This window comes from Chiloscyllium plagiosum, unplaced genomic scaffold (genome assembly GCF_037043375.1).
Source record: "Chiloscyllium plagiosum isolate Xiang-an unplaced genomic scaffold, Cpla_swu_hap1 HiC_scaffold_40, whole genome shotgun sequence".
Taxonomy (NCBI): domain Eukaryota; kingdom Metazoa; phylum Chordata; class Chondrichthyes; order Orectolobiformes; family Hemiscylliidae; genus Chiloscyllium; species Chiloscyllium plagiosum.
The window spans coordinates 41,918,505-41,935,041 of NW_028270178.1; the positions used below are offsets into that span (position 1 = coordinate 41,918,505).

The 16,537-nt window shown below is 42.6% G+C and overlaps 1 protein-coding gene and 1 long non-coding RNA gene across 2 annotated transcripts; one reads left to right on the forward strand and one right to left on the reverse strand.

Moving 5' to 3' along the window:
* Positions 1-306: 306 nt before the first annotated feature.
* Positions 307-7,723, reverse strand: LOC148138488 (uncharacterized). The gene is made up of 4 exons (XM_087981584.1): positions 7,595-7,723; positions 5,578-5,711; positions 4,630-4,707; positions 307-1,805 (listed from the first exon to the last, which is right to left on the reverse strand). Exons 1-4 carry the CDS (start codon positions 7,635-7,637, stop codon positions 1,716-1,718), a joined length of 345 nt encoding a protein of 114 aa, XP_087837710.1. The 5' UTR covers positions 7,638-7,723; the 3' UTR covers positions 307-1,715.
* Positions 7,724-15,082: 7,359 nt separating this feature from the next.
* On the forward strand, positions 15,083-16,332 carry LOC122548165 (uncharacterized). Its single transcript, XR_015753900.1, has 3 exons — positions 15,083-15,166; positions 15,424-15,710; positions 16,130-16,332. It is a non-coding gene; the product is annotated as an uncharacterized LOC122548165 (long non-coding RNA).
* The last annotated feature ends 205 nt before the right edge of the window (positions 16,333-16,537 follow it).

Below are 16,537 nucleotides of genomic sequence, written 5' to 3' on the forward strand. Positions count from 1 at the left end.
TACATTCAGACCAACAAAGTGTGTATAACATCAGGGACATGGCTCTCAAAGCAGACGGTTTGGTATCAGGCAGCAAGCACAGCAGTTGCATCCCAAAAGCAGTGATGTCAGGATGACTCAGGATTATTACTTCTCATTTCCCATCCAAATCATTCTCCTGAATGTATTCAAGAGAACGTGCCTTCCCAACATTTCCAGACACAAAATTCCACCACGTTACTACTGGCTGGATGAGAAAGTTATTCTTTCAACAACTTCCGTTGAAAATAATTATAAAACTGAGACATTTCACTCATTGGCCTTTTAAAGAAAGGTAGACAATGTTTTAATGGTTATTCTGTGCTACGAATTCAAAGTCTTGAAATCCTCAATCTCAACCTCTCTTGCCTTCCGCACTCCCCTCCAAATTTAGTACTCCCATTTTAAAAACTCGCTTTCGAAGCGATCTGTGGACCACCCACTGCACTCTCTCCAATACAGTTCCAACAACGTGCTTCCCAGAACTCTACACAGGACACCCAGAAGGATGGATAAGTGTGGACGGTAAGGGCGAGGCAATAATCTAGTTTGATAACCAACCTGCACATAACAGTAGTGAGTGTGATGTGCGAGTGATTACTGACAAACTGTAAAGGCAGGCAAAAGAGCATAAATAAAAATTTACAACAGGCAGAAAGACTGAACTATTGGAGCTGTTCCTCAATGAGAGTTCGAAGCAAATATATAATCACTTTTTATTCTGCTTCAATGTCGTTGTGATACCTTGCCGTGTAAGTGCATTTTTAATTTTGCATAATGTTGTTCGATCCAGCCATTCCACATATAAAAGCAAGCTTTCTTAAAGACGGAGGAATGGACAATATGTAGACATGTCAGGAAAATGCAGAACTGATTTGAGAGACATAAGCCATCCGTAAAACGTTATGGGGTTGACGACACTGTAAAGGTAAGACGGGGCTGGGAGGTGCCATGACATCGTAGAAATAAGCACTCTAAATGATGCAAAGAGATCGAAAGGTCAAGTCAGCTGGGAGTTTGAAGCAATTCACCCACTCATCTGCACATGTGGTATCGACGTCATCGGGCACTATTTTCAGCATTGGTTATCAATTTGCGTGAACATTTAACCAGCGTCTTACCCTTTAGGTGAACACGCTGGAATCACGGTGACAAGGTTGAGATGATGCAGTTTTATCCCTGAGTTATTATGGGGGTGAATGCAGTGACAAAAAATGAGGAGGGATCCAAATTAAGTGCAGACAATTAGTCAGTCTGGTTATGACCTCAGTGAATATCAGTCATCACAGGTTTGAGTTCGAGGAGCATGGAAGGGAATGGTGCTTTTCTGGGGTCTCGGGTGATGGGCAACTTGGCAGGAAGGCACAATAAGTGGGAGAGGGTGAAGGAGGTCTCTATTCTTGGCTCCTATTACTGAAAGGTCAAGCTCAATGAATAGAGAATTGTTCAAAGGATCCCAGAGGTACACAGCATCGAAACAGATGCTTCGGCCCCTCCTGTCCATGCGAACATTGTTTACGAAATGGAAGCAATTCACTTTGCCTGCAGTTTTCCCATATCATTTTATTTTAAAGAAAGATGTTTTGTTGATTGGAAACGGTCAAATTTCCCTGTCCCTGCGGCCGAGAAATATTCCATTTTCGACAAAACGACTGGCAGTGAATTTATGCAAACTTCCTTCACACTGGATGGGTTTTCTATGGACGAAACTCAGGAGGAAAGTCACCATTTTCACCGATACATCCACCTAGACGTCTACAGACCAGCCAAGGACAGAATTGCAGTTCCTGTAAGCAAATTCACAAAGGTGACATTAATGGAAGCACAACTCTCTCGTCAACCACACAGAGCAAGCACCACGCTGTTTTCCTGGATGTGATCAACAATGTATTCACACCTGCCAGCACCCGGCCCATATGCCCCCAAGCCCTTCCTATTCATGTACCATGGAAATGCCTCTAAAATGATGCAATTGCACCAGACTCCACACTTCCTCTGGCAGCTCATTCCATACACATACCAATGCTCTTACTGTCCACCCGATTAACCCTCTGATTACCTTATACGTCTCAATAAGTCGCCTCTCAACCTTCTTCTCTCTGACGAAAACAGCCTCAAATCCCTCAGCCTACCCTAGTAAGGCCTTCCCTCCATACCAGGCAGCATCCTGGTAAATGTCCTCTGAACCCTCTCTGTAACTTCCACATCCATCTTCTAACCAGAACTGTAAGCTATTCTGCAATTTGCAGCCTCACCAGAGTTCTGTCCATCTGCAGCATCACCTCATGGCTGTGAAACGCAGTCCCTCTCATAATAAAAGCTACCACACCGTATGCCTTCTGAGCTATGCTCTTAACCTGGGTGGCTACGCCTATGGGCAAAGGTTCATGGAAACTGTGATCCCTCTACTCAACATTAGCACAGTTACCTGCATTTGTGTTACTTCATCCTTCAGCACTATCCACAACTCTAACGACCACAGGGTCTTCCACAACTTTACTAACTCATGATACTATGCCCTCATTGAGGTCATTCATGAAAAAAATGAAAATCAACTGTTGCTGCAAAGCAGATCATTGCCGTGCACACTAGTAGCTGAACTCCAGGATGAACATTTCCCATCAACCACATTCTGTGTCTCTTGCAGCTAGCCAATTTCTGATTCAAATCGCCCGATCACTCTCAAAACCTCGCCTCTGCATTTTATGCAATAGCCACGGTAACGAATTTGCCAAACGCCTTTCTGAAATCCATATCCACCACATCAGTCGCCTTACCATCATCCACCTTTTCGGTCATTTGCTCAAAGAACCCAATACGTTTGGTGAGGCACGACCTCCACTTCACAAAATCGTATTGCCTATCTCTTATCAATTTATTCATTTCTCGATGATTGTAAATAATATCTCTTACAATCCTTTCCAAGATTTAACCCACAGCCGAAATAAGGCGCACTGCTCTATAATTGCTATGGTTGTCTCTATAACCCTTCTTGAACAAGGGAACAACATTTGCAATCCTCCAATCTTCTGACACTAATTCTACAGACAATGACGACATAAAGATCAAAGTCAAAGGCTCTGCACTCTCCTTCCTGGCTTCCCAGGGAATCCTGGGATCAATCTCATTCGGTCCGGCGGACATACTGGTTTTCACAGTATCTAAAATTGCTAACACCTCCTCCTTGAGAACCTCAAACCCTTTTTGTCTATTAGCCTGTATTGCAGTTTCCTCCATGACAACATGTTTCCAGAGGAGACATATTCATTTAGCTCTTTGCCAATCTCCTTTGACTCCACCCACAACTTCCTTCTACTATCCTTGATTGACCCTAATCTTATTCTCGCCATTCTTTAAACCGATATACCTATAGACAACCGTACACTTTTCCTTTCTCGAATCTACCAACGACATCTCATGTCCCCTCTTGGCACTTCTTACTTTTCTGATTCGGAATTTCCTTGCTAACATTTAACTCTCAAGCGCTGGAACTGAGCCTTCATGTCTCATTCTAAAATAAAATTTCCCATTCCTCTGGACAACATCTTCAACTTCTTTAAAAAGCATGGCTCCCTCTCTGTACAGCTTCCTCCCTGATGTAATGTTCTTAGGTAATAACATATTTATCCTTTGATCGACTTGTCTAGTTTAATTAGAAGCCTCGCTCAATTTCATCTCCAATTTAATAAGGAAGACAAGCGATTGGTCTTTAATGATTCCTCTTCCACTTGGTGTAACACTAACTCTTCATATCCACGAGTAAAACACAGGAACAGGAGAAGACCATTCAAATCCTGGAACCTCTCTCATCTTTCAACAGTATCATTTGCTGCCTAACAGCACATGTCTGCACGTAGGCCTCCTTTAACGAGAAAAATTCTCTGATATTTCAATCTGAAAATTTATGGAGCGTCTACTGTGGTTTGTGCAAGTCAATTCTATAACATCTACACACCCTTCTTTCCTGTTTGTGTGCGTGTTTGTGTCTGTGTTAGTGCGAGTGAGTGTGTATGTGCTGGTGCTTCTCTGTGTGTATATGGCGTGCGTGAGTGTCCATGTTCGTGTGAGTGTGTGTGTGATTGAGAGTGTAAGTATGAAACTGCATGTCGAATGGATTCAGAGTGCGTGCACGAATGAGTTGTGTATGAGTGTGTAAGAGTGAGTTGTGTGTGTCTGCGAGCGTGTGTATCTGAGTGCGCGTGAGAGGACGTGAGAGCGCGCGTATGTGACAGAGGGCATGTGTATGTGAGTGTGTGTTTGTGTAGGGGAGTTGTGGCTGGGGGTATTCTTTACCATAAGGGACAGCGCCAAACTCTCAGGCTCTGCCTCAGCAGGAAACTGCAATGGAATGACTGAACTTCTCCTGCACACTCTGTTACTGATACAGAGGTTGAGAATAGAAAGTTCCTAAAAGTGAAGGAGCAGAGAGCAGTCGGCGCAATTTGGCCCACTGACTTTCTTCATTCCCTTAATTGAATTGCGAGATCACCTTCTCTCTCTCTCGCTCGCTCGCTCTTTCTCTGACGTACACAGAGTGGTGAAATAGGAGGACTGCAATTGCTCGCCATCAGCGTCAAATAGCGTGATGAATGACTACTCTGTGATACTCACCCCACACAGATCGTAAGTGCCCGGAATCTTCACGGCTTTAGTGATCAACCTCATGTGCTCTTTGACAAAATCTATGCACTGTCAGAACAAGATGTGGACAAAAGAGAAAAGTGTTCAGCTGATTACATGCAGATGCATTTGAATATTCGAATTGTACGAGCCTCCACCACTTCCACGACTAGTTCGCTGGACACACGCACCGCCCTTTGTATGAAAAGGTTACCCCTCTCTTCTCATTTAAGTCTTTTGCCACTCAGCTTAACATTACGCTGGCTGATTTTTAGACCATCCAACTGATAGAGATGACAACGGCAATTTGCCTCATCTCTGCGCCGTATGATTTACTACATTTCTTTGTGGTACCCACTCATCCTCTTAAACTCCAGGAAAAAAACTTCACAATCTTCCCAGCCTCGCGTTATAACACATACCTTCCAGTCTCGGTAACAGCCTTGTAAATCTTTCCTTTCTCCTTTTCAAAATTAATATTATCCTTCCTGCAGCAGAGTGAGCAGAATAATGCACAGTTTACGAAAAGTGGTCTCACCAAACTGTCATTCAGCTCTAACATGACATTTTATCTCCTGAGTTCAATGCTCTGACCGATGTAGGGACCTGGCACGAAAAAGACATTTTCAACACCTTGTCGACCTGTGACGTCACTTCAAGTAAATATATACCTGTCCACCTTGGTCTCTCTGTTCGACAACATTCCCCAGACACTAGCACAAACTGTGTAAGTCCACCCTGGATTGTATTGCCAACATCTCACGTCCCAACCTGTTTAGCGTTTGCTCATTATCAATCCCTCCATACAAAAGGATTATCCTGGTGTACCTTCCCTGAAATGCCTTCAAGGAAATGATATATTTCCTTAAATAAGCACATTTTCCTCCAGTTATGTTTTTTTTTCCCAGCACATTCCATCTCATTCTTACTGAAACTCACCACCAAATTGGACTCATGAGGCAGCGAGTTGCAGACTTCTTGCTGCAGTGTTTCCATGTCTACACCTTCCTTCCATTGCGACTGGAGCTTAAGGGAGATGTTCTCACACAGGTGACATGACATTGTGGCCCAAACTAAAATTCAGAGACATGGGAGAGATTCTGATTAAATAGGGAATGTTTCCCTGCAGACAATGAATGAACCAGTTTTCATATTTTAGTTGAGTGTGGAGTTGTGGCGACGGACAATTGTTTAAAAAAGAGATTCAGACTAAAGAGCACAAAAATGGTTCTCTCACTGTGTATCTTCGGGAGTGCGTGCAATTTCAAGACCCGTGGAGAAGATACAGTGAAATTGCTCTAGAAACTCAGCAACTCTGGAAGCAGCTGTGGAGTCAGAGAATGTACGGTCAATGTTTCGAGTCCACTGTAACCGTCTTCAGAACACATTTCCTCTTGCACAGAGCATTTCCAATAACTCTTCCATCAAGACATGCATCAATGAGCGTTGGCCCTGACTGGTTAATCAGATTAACCGAATTGAGGCTGATGTAAAGAGAACTGGATTGAGAAGGGCAACACTGGGCAGCAAGGTCCTTCATAAAGATTTCAGAAGTAGTTTTCGCCTTTATCTCTCTCTCTCTCTCCCTCTCTTCCGAGCTTACTTTAAAGGTAAGCTCAGAGGTGGAAGAATTTCTTGTTGACTGTAGAGACGTGAGTTGGAGGATCCAGAAGGATAGGACAATCCAGGATTGCATAGAGGTGTAATATCATTCCCCTTAGTTACCATCTGAATAGTGACAATGTCTTGTGGTGATTTTTCAGTGTGGGACACTCAGACCAGAATGGTCAGGATTCTTTGTGCCATTTGAACTGATGTGTTTCTTGTCTATCCTGAGTAAGGACACAACTGGCCACAGGAGCTGTGGCTGCCCGGGACTCAACAGATTCTGGACTGGAAAATGCTTCCAGAGATACTGTTCAGGTCATAATGAGAATTTGCTTTACTGAAATTCTGTTGGTAAAACCGCGCCATAAAGGGATATATTATCTCTCCCAGATGTGGAATCAGGATAGCTGTTAGGCACAGTTCTCATTACCCCTTATGTCGAAAGAAATACAAGAGTGCTTGTCACTATTGACTGCATTGTCAACAGTTTTGACAAGGATTCAGATCAATGACATTTGTGTCAGTTATGAACTATTAACTCAGCTTTCTGTCTCTGCGAATGATACGAGACCAGCTGACTTTATAAAACAGTTTTGGTTGTTATTAATTTCCAACAGTGTAAAGCGAGCCCATTTGGTCCGTCACACCTGCCGCAGTGCATCCCGCAGTTCCCCTGTCACCCTGCATTTTCGGACAACACACATAATCTTCACATCCTTGGACTGTCAGAGGAAACCAGAGCACCTAATGAAAACGAAGCTGACACAGGGGAGAGTCCATGCAATCAGTCGCCGATGGTGAAATTGAAACCGTTCTGTGAAGCTGTCCTGTAACAGTACTAACTACTGTGCCGCCCTGCGTTGACGACTTTCAGAATCCACAGTATATCCCCTCATGGGTAATGCAGGGTCCGGTTGTGGAGTGGATCCCACGCCCTGTCACATTCTGACACAGTCTCCGATCACTCACTTCCTCAGCATAAGTGCAATTTTGTCGATAGCCCCGTTTAAATTGAGGAGTTCCAATTAAATCTAAATCGATTTCTCTCTAACCACGCAACCGAGGAAGCTTTCTAAGCTCTCTCAGAATTTCGCATTATATGAATACAAACATCTAAGCATCTTATAGAATCGATAAATTAATGCAACTTTCCCATCGCTGTCACTGAGCAGGGAACATTTCAGATTACACTTTGAGCAGCAAAAGAGCGGTGAATTCCCATCAGCTTCAGAGCAGTGGGAAGCGACAGCCGCTGTTTGTCACGGCGTTTCCTAGACACCTATTCAGATTTCCTTTTCTCTGTCAACGTACAAAAGAGGAAAATTTTACAAAGAAGTCCGCATCTTACCTGGAGATAAGCAGAAAAGGAGGAGGAGCTCAAAGAGAACCATCGCTGTGTTCTGACTATCGAAACGACATGAACTCCTGTTTTTATACAACAGGAAATAGCCCTCAACAAAGGGTTCATTGTCCAATGACAGAATAGCGAGAATAGCAAAACAGGTGAGGCGCCCAATAGGAGCGCTGCTTTTTGTCCAAGACAATTGTCCCTGACACCAACAGATTCATCGACGTTTGTCCGGGTTGAACATTGTGCCACATTTCCTTATTGCCTAGAAAGTAAGATAATAAATTCTCGAAGAAAGAGAGAGAGAAGCAGAGTTCCCGTTGGATATGGTGTGCATTTCCCTCAACGGGCATACCGTGTGCCAAAAAAAAGACCAGTCAACGATCCCATCCAGGAAGTCGCTTGCGGATCTGAAGACAGGTAGGTGACTGATCCCAAGAACTGGCTGTTCCTACTATCAGTGACTGGCAATGACTTGGATTTGGAAAGTTGGCACATTGACGGAAACATCGTGCACCCATCTTCATTTCGCATACGTTATCATTGGGGTGGAGGGACGGTGTGTTGGTCATTCAACCAGACATATACATGGACTGTTTAGCTAGAATGGCAGTATGTGCAGTGTTAGCAAACCTGGTAAGAATGGCCGTGAAAAAGCAAACAGACAGGATTTCAGAGGAAATTGGACATTTTGCTCCATAAAATGCTGGAAGCAGCTCTGAAGAGTTCCACTTATAATCCCCTGGTTTTAATGCGGACTGTGATTAACAATGCCAAATTATAATGTGAGTTTAGCAGTTCACTGCTGTTTATTCAGTGTCAGTCCAACGATCTGGAGAAATCGAGGCCATGACCTTTGGTTTCAGTCTAGCTGGAGCTGAAACAACGGGAATCGTTGCCTGCAAGTCTGAGTGAGGCCGCTTGCTGGAGCAGTGCAGCTGGCGTTGGCTGCGGTGGTTCGGATCTGCCTATGGACATAAGCAATGCAACAGCGCTCAACGTGCATGGCCTAGTAAGGCACTGCGGGATTAAACCTCTCTCACTCAGCGTTAAGTCATTCGCATGCGGAACAGCAAATTGAGCAAATTGTCGAACAGAATTGCTGACAGATGTTTCGATGATCCCTATCCATTTGCAATGTCGTCTGTTTGCAAAATTTTATTCAGCGAGTGAATTACGTTTCTAACCAGCAATGAGATCCAGAGGACAAGGTGAAAATATTCATGGGAGATGCTACTGCGTGAATTCAATTGGCAACGATAACATCAAATTCGTTCAAATCTCCCCCACCCCCACAGCCCCTCATTCTGTTGGAAAAGCTGCCATTTTGTTTCCCATGTGGAATGGACAAACTTGTATTCGTCCTGAAAAGTGCTAGTTTCTTGACAATGTATCTCCGAAAGTCATTGAGAGCAGATATTGGAAAGGTAAGATTTAAAATGACAGAGCGTCGTCCAAACTCAGGATGACTTTGGAACTAGCAAAACTATGTCAGAAACAAGAATCTATTTTAAGTCATGCTTGGCCAATTTTTAAACTTTTGGATCTAATGTGTTCAGTTTTCCAAATATTGGCTATATGCCTGAAACGTTTACTCCAAATCAATGACTATTATTGTGAGCCAATGTTTCAGTCAAACTTTTGTTTTACTTTTCTGTGCATTAAAATTACTCCATAGACGCCGGCATCCCATTACCCAGGCACTGTTTAGGACAAGTGCGTAACACTTGACATAAGTTCGGCTTCCTCAGAGACAGCTCTTAGAGAGGAAAGAACCTCCCACATTTTAATTATATCTGTCAGTCAATAATCCCTGGCTGAATCATATTAAATAATATTCTATGAAGTTCACCTGTCTGATCTAGTTTGAATCCCTACAAAACAATTACCATTAGCAATTCAAACGTACAAATGCCTCATAAGCACCACACGTGGACAAAAATCCTAATTCAGTTGCACTGATTGTCTCACTTGCAGTTGTATCACCAGAATGAGCAACTCAACTTTTATCTGGACCAAACAGAAAGACGAAGAGAGAGGGAGAGAGATGAGGGAGAGAGTTGCAGACAAAGAGAGAGAATTGGAGAGAGAGAGGGTGAGACTTGTAGCTTTCACAACCACAACAGCTACAGAAAGCTGAAACTAAAACTGTGATTTTGTGGGATACCTCACAATCTGGCTTCTTCTCTTGCATCAAATTAAATACAAGGGCTCATAAACGTTTTGTTTTTGAAGGCTTCAGGTAGAACATTCGCCAATTCTGTCTCAACTTCCACGAATTTCAAAAACAAAATAGAGCATAAAATGCACCTGCCAAAGCCATAGCATCTCCCCATTCAGTGATGGTTAAGGAACAGAATTTTTTTTGGTAAATGAGATTGACGAAGGCTTAATGCGGATCCTGACGATAATGTTCGGAAATATCTACTGTCCTTGCTCTTGTAGAGAATAGATAGTGAGTTTGGAAGGTGTTCTTTGATCAATATTGATTATTCTCTCAACTATTTCCGGCTGCGACTTGTGCACAGGCATTCGAGGAAGAGGAAGTTTAAGTGTTGCCAAATAAGACATGTACTTAGCCAGGGATGTTATGAGACTTCTAGAGTATTATTGAGGAAGCTTTCCACCTAGTAAGCTTTGCTTATTGTGCTTTGTAGATAGTTGGATTCCCTCCTTGGGCGACTGTCTATGTGGAGATTGCACATTCCCTCCGTGTCTGCTGGAGTTTCCTCTCAGTGCTCCAGTTCCTTCCACAATCCAAAGATGTGGTGGTCAAGTGATTTGGCCATGCTAAATTGTCCATCGTGTTAGATGCGTTAGTCAGGTGTAATTATTGGGAACGGGAATGATTCCGGGTGGGTTACACTTTGGACGGTCGGTGTGGACTTGTTGGACCGAAAGTCCTGTTTCCATGCGGTCGGGAATCTAATCTAATAACTGTGTACTGGTTCGCTTGCGAAAATTATTTTGCCAGCATGTTGTTGCAATGTCTGCTTCAGAAACAGTCGCTAAACAGCATTGAGATCCTTGAATTGTTGCCTTTTGTTGAAGTAAACAAAAGCAGCATATATGGGTGGACTCATTCTCAACGGGAAACAGGTTTTTAGTTTTCGCATCATTTTAAGTTGGGGTGGGATTTGGAAAGAGATTGAAGCTCATAGACACAGATCTGCCCCTTTTGCTGAAAAAAAACTTGCATACTCAGTCTGCTGCTCCAGCGTTTTTCTTTTTTTTATTTTTCCTTTCTTCATGACTGAAGATAGAAGGTTAAAATGAAGAATCTGTGTTTATGGGAGAAAAACACCCAAAAAATACGAGAAAAAAAAAAGCAGGGTTGGCAGCATCTCGAGAGAGAAAGCCGAGTTAACGTTGCGTCTACACTCACACTTCTTCCGAAATCATGGTTTTTGGTGGTGCTGCTACATTTTAGCAGTTGAGGATTAATAGTTGCACAAATTATACGTTTGGTCAACCATTTAATGGAGTGGAAGTGATGTCAATTTTACATTCTTTGCGGTGTGTTAACTTTTTTTTAAAGAAGAAAGTGTGTTTTGCTTAAAGCCTAGTAGCTTGAAGAAATCAATCACATCTGGAACACTGCACTTTTTGCATGCCTTTAAATCAATAAAGTTTAGGTTCGGGGGTATCTTCTTGAAAAGTTGTGAACGGAGCTTGTCCAGTTCGTAACAATTCCCACAGCTGTCACTGGACTAGATTCTGAAGTTTCAATGTCATCAAACGTGCATCAGACAGAATCAGAATGAGAAACTACAGGAAGTCAATGGAATCGGTCTCACTCTGAAACTATCTATCACTGTATTCTAACAGATGAAAGGCTTAACAGACAATCAATGTTTCAACGTATAATTGCAGGTACATCATCACATTGCAAATTTTTGGCATAAATTCTTTGTTACGATTGAGCCCTCCACAATCACCTGATGAAGGAGCGTTGCTCTGAAAGCTAGTTGGTTTCCAATTAAACCTGTTGGACTATAACCTGGTGCTGTGTGACTTTTAACTTTGTACACCCCAGTCCAACACCGGCACCTCCAAATCGGTCTCACTCTGTGAGTGACTTCTCTACATTTGGTAAATACAACAGTAACATGTTAAATGAAATACACAAGGTGTGCACTGTCTGTAAAATATACAAAATAAACAAAATATTTTCGAGAAACTCGGCAATTCTGGCTGCATCTGTGAATAAAAAACAGAGGTAACCTATCGAGTCCAGTAACTCTTCATCAGTAACGTCATTGAGATAAGTGAAGGCCATGAAGCTACCCTTCATTGTTGAGGGATCACTCCTTAATGAATTCCGTGATGTGCGTTTTGGTCAGAAGTGTTGACATCAATTTGTGATTTTATTTCTTGAGCAGTTATAACATGTTTTTGAAAACGGTATCATAGCAGCTGATGTAAGGCTTTTGCTCAAGTGAGTTCAACGAATATCAATGATGAGATGCACAACCATGTTAGTGAGGATGTATTTCAATTGTATTCCAGGGCCCACTTGAATGGGTCAGTTCAGAGGATCTTGTTGAACTATCAATTCCAGAATAATTAAAACAGCTTCTTATCTAAGAAATTGAATAAGCAGTAATTGATGAGTTAGAGCGAAGTCACTAGCCGATTCTAGCAGCTGTTCAGATCCCTGGTAATCTCATTTGTAAATTGCTGATGTTGAACATCAATGTGAGCTCTGTATGTTCTTGATACAGTTCAAATTGATTTATTTCAGAACATCTTGTTGCGTATAAAAAATGAGCAAAGTGAGTTAGTCTGTGCACAGTGTTACACTGCTTTAGATTGCGTTGAATCTGCAACGAGTTTGCGTTGTTAATTTCTAGCATTCAGTCCTACTTTAACAAAACGGGGCATGTATATTTAAAAAGTGTGGTGTTTTTGTTCTCTCAGGGGTAGTTGTGAGTCTGCAGAATTATGGGCATCAAAGGTTAATAAATGATTTTTGTAATGAAAAGAAGTCATGACGGCAGAGCTAGTTCCTTGATGACCAATGAAGTGAAAGAAAAGCAGGGGTATTCAGAAATATTCATGCATGTCGATATGAGGATAAAGGTGTGTGAAATTATCTATTAGCAATGCAGGCTCTAAGGGATAAATGAGCAACTTATGTATTTTTGATTGTATCTTCAAAGGGTTAACGAATTGTCATTTTCCTTGAGTGTTGTTGTTGAGAAAAAGACTTCTGGCCAAGAGATGGGAGTGGACAGTCATCAATTTTTACCAGGGTTTACTTGTGAGCCTGGCGATCAGAATAAGTATAACCAAATACTTTTCTTGTGGAGGCCGGCCGTTCAGTCCACGGAATCCACACCAATCTTCCAAAGAATGTCCAATCCAGCTACCCAAAACCTGCAACCTGCATTTCACATGGCTCACACATCGACACTGCACATCCCTGGATATTATGGGCTATTTACCACGTATAACCCACGTTCTGTGCATATCTTTGTACTGTGAGAGAAAATCGGAGCTCTCAGAGGAAATCCATGCAGACAGAATGGGAATGTACAAACTTCCTGTGGTCGCCTGAGGATGAAATTGAACCGACGTGTCTTGCACAGTGAAGCAGCTGTGTTAACCATTGAGTCACTGTGCCAAGAAAAACCGTTTGATATAAATCTTTTCAGGAGGACAACTCTGTTTTCCAGTCCCTATAATACGTAGAGGAAGTTGGAAATCGTCTCACCCTATTCTGAGGTTTATGTTTATTCGGATTTTACAATATTGACTGTCAGTCTGATGTTGTAAAATATTGTGCATAACCGAGCCTAAAACAGATGGTAGTAAGATTTTAAATTAGGGGAGACAAAGATCAGAGATTATTGTAATTTAGAAAGCGAATAACATCGAGCACATGCAGGCACAGAAATTGATCAGGAAGAAGTCAGTACAGATATGGATGTGGGTAGAGCGAGCATGATCGGTAACAGATTAGGTTAGATCAAAGGATGAAGAGATCACACAGACCGAGTGAAGAAAGACACAGGAGGAAGCAACTGTGGGTTTGAAAGGAGACTGTATTTTGCAGAGTTGAGATGGAGACGCAAAATGGCAATTGGGAGTGTCTGAGAGAGAGTGACATCAAGGGATGGAGAGTAAATTAGAGCGACAGATAGGGATGAAAAGGTATTGATATGGATGGGAGAAGCTGTGAAACTAACAAACCGTGCACTATAATTCACGGGAGAAGCTGATTTTTGTTTCTTGACAGAATTCTGTCTTATTCAGCGATATTGCAAATTGGCCACACTTGATGCAACTATGTTAGTTTCAGTATAACAGTTTCTTCCATAAACCTGTTACCATTCCGAAATTCTCAACCGCATTTGAGTCCACTGTTGGATCAATATCTTCAGAACCCAGTATTTTGTAACTGAACATAAAAAAAGCCTTTCTCACAGAAATTGCAAAAGCACAAGTCTGATGGTCTGGAATTTAATTTAGTTGCATAAAAATCGGCCGTGTGGAATTATTAAACTTGGTTTTCACCCTTCGCTTACCTGTCACTAACTTCAAAGGCCAGAGGGATTAATAATTGATATGACTCTTGAGCCATTTACTGTTAGGTTTGTTAAAGAAGCACGGCTGCAGTGGAATCCTTCACAGATTGCTGACAGTGTGGAAACAGGCCATTTAACCAAAATGACCACAACGACCCTCCGAAGAGTAACCAGTTCCCTATTCTATTGCTACAGATTTACTCCTGACTTTTGAACCTAACCTACATAACCTTGAACACGATGTGCAATTTTTCATCTCCAATTCACCTTACCTGCATATATTTGGATTAAAGACAAAAACCGGAGCTCCCGGAGGAAACTCACACACACACGGGGAAGATTCTTCTTTCTCTTTTTTTAAAAATGGAATCCCTACAGTGTGGAAACAGGCCACTTGGCCCCACAAGTCCACACTGAACCTTCGAAGAGTATCCCATTCAGATCCATACCCCGACCCGATTACTCTGCATTTTGCCTGACGATTGTACCTAAATTACACATCCCTGAACACTATGGACAATTTCGCTTGGTCAATTCAACTGATGTGCACGTGTTCTGAATATTGGAGAAAACTTACTCACACATGGGAAGAACGTGCAAACTCCACACAAGCTGTCGTCCGAGGCTGCAACTGAACTTGGTTGTCTCGCGCTGTGAGGAAGCAGTGCGAACAACTTAGCCACAAGGCCACTGAGCTAACATTGCATTGAACTATAAGCAAATGTAAGGAATTCTGGTAGAAGCTCAGATATCGTAATCTTAGCATCACTATATGTATATAGATTCTAATCCAATCATAGTCGATAAATTTGAATTTAATGATTAAATAAACTCTCATCATGACAAGTTTTCTCCCTGTCTCGTTTAGTGAAGGAAATCAGTCGGCCTACGTGTGAAATCAGAAGAGAGAAAAAAAAACTGCAGATTGTGAAATCCAAGGCAGACAAGGAGGAGGCTTGGAAAACAAGGGAAGTCCGGCAGCATCAGGAGGTGAAGATATCAAAGTTTCGGGTGTGACCTTCCTTCAGTCCTGGAGATGGGTGTAAGTGGATCCATAGATTAAGCAGGGTAGTGTTTGAGGATCGCAGTGTGGTGTGTTCGGGACACGTGAAATCAAATAGAGGGGACGGCCTGGTTGGTTGATGGGAACAATGCATTCGTTTTATTTCTGGAAAAAATGCTTGGTTAGTGGAATGGAAGAGGGGGACGGGGATGGGCTGGAATGGTGCGATAGGGTTATAGGAAATGAAGGAATTTGAGATTTGAGAACTCAATGCAGTCCATATTCTCTGCACGCAGAGAATGAGGTGCCGTTTCCCACAACCTGCAGTCAGATACGCTGTGGCAAAGAAGGAGGCGAAGGATGGACATGCTGGAAAACGAATTACAACAGTGAACGACTAGGAGGTCAGGCCGGCTCCTGCAGGCCAGGCTGAGATGCTTAGTGAAACGTGGCCTCAGTTTACTCTTGCTCTCGCTGAAGACGAGTAGACCTCATACGAACCGCTGGATACAGTAAACTAGTTTGGAGAGGAGAAGGTGAACATCAGTTCTACTGGAAAGACAGTTTGGGACCCGGGATAGAGGTGAGTGAGTAGTAATGTGCCAATAGTTTTTCCATGCCTTAAGTCGTATGGGAATGTGCCTTTGGGTTCGGGTGCGTTTACGGGGCAATGTCACCAAACATTTGGGGACTGGAACGAGACTTGATGTACTCATAAGGGGTAGAGGGTGGGGAGAGCAACGTATTCTTGGAGTTGTGGTTCAATTAGAGTTGTCAGAAGTGTTTAAGGATTATTGGTTGAATGTAGAGACTGGTCAGCCGTTGTCTGAACGCAAGGGTGAACTTATCTTAATTTGTGTAAAGGGGTTTTGAGAGCAGTGCAGTGGGGAATGGAGGAGGTGCGCTTGAGGGCTCTCTGAATGACAAGGCAGAAAAACACTTTGTTCAAAATGGGTGGACATCTATGATGCTTGATAGTGGAATGTCTCTTCATCCAAGCAGATGCAGTATCGGCTGAAGTATTACGTGAATGCAGTGGACTACTTGCCTGTTGTTGGCAGGGAAAGGGTGTCGTACGTCGAGCATGAGAGTCTGTCGGTTTTCTAGCACTCATCCGCCTGGAGATTGCACCCGAGATAGAAATGGAGATGTCAAGACAGAGGAGGTTGATGTCTGGAATGGACCAAGTGTGACACCTGCAATGTGCCTCATTGTTAACTGCCCTGGAGCGGTTGTGGTGTGTGATAAAATACTGACATAGTATACTATTAAATGCATGAACTGTTAATAGAACACTTCCATTCTTGCTTCAATTATTCCAAACTACCTTATTCTGTCACGCTGTCGTCACTTGAGTTTCATAACCGTTGCTCTCTTGAGAAACCCAACGTTATATTCTAAGTTAGAAAT

Bases quoted from the DNA above. Each gene is read 5' to 3' on its own strand.
- LOC148138488 (XM_087981584.1), bottom strand. From the start codon at position 7,637: ATGGTTCTCTTTGAGCTCCTCCTCCTTTTCTGCTTATCTCCAG. The intron at 5,712-7,594 runs GTAAGATGCGGA...TCTGAATTTTAG, and splicing joins CCTTTTCTGCTTATCTCCAG to TTTGGGCCACAATGTCATGT. The intron at 1,806-4,629 runs GTGAGTATCACA...ATTTGCTTACAG, and splicing joins GCACTTACGATCTGTGTGGG to GAACTGCAATTCTGTCCTTG.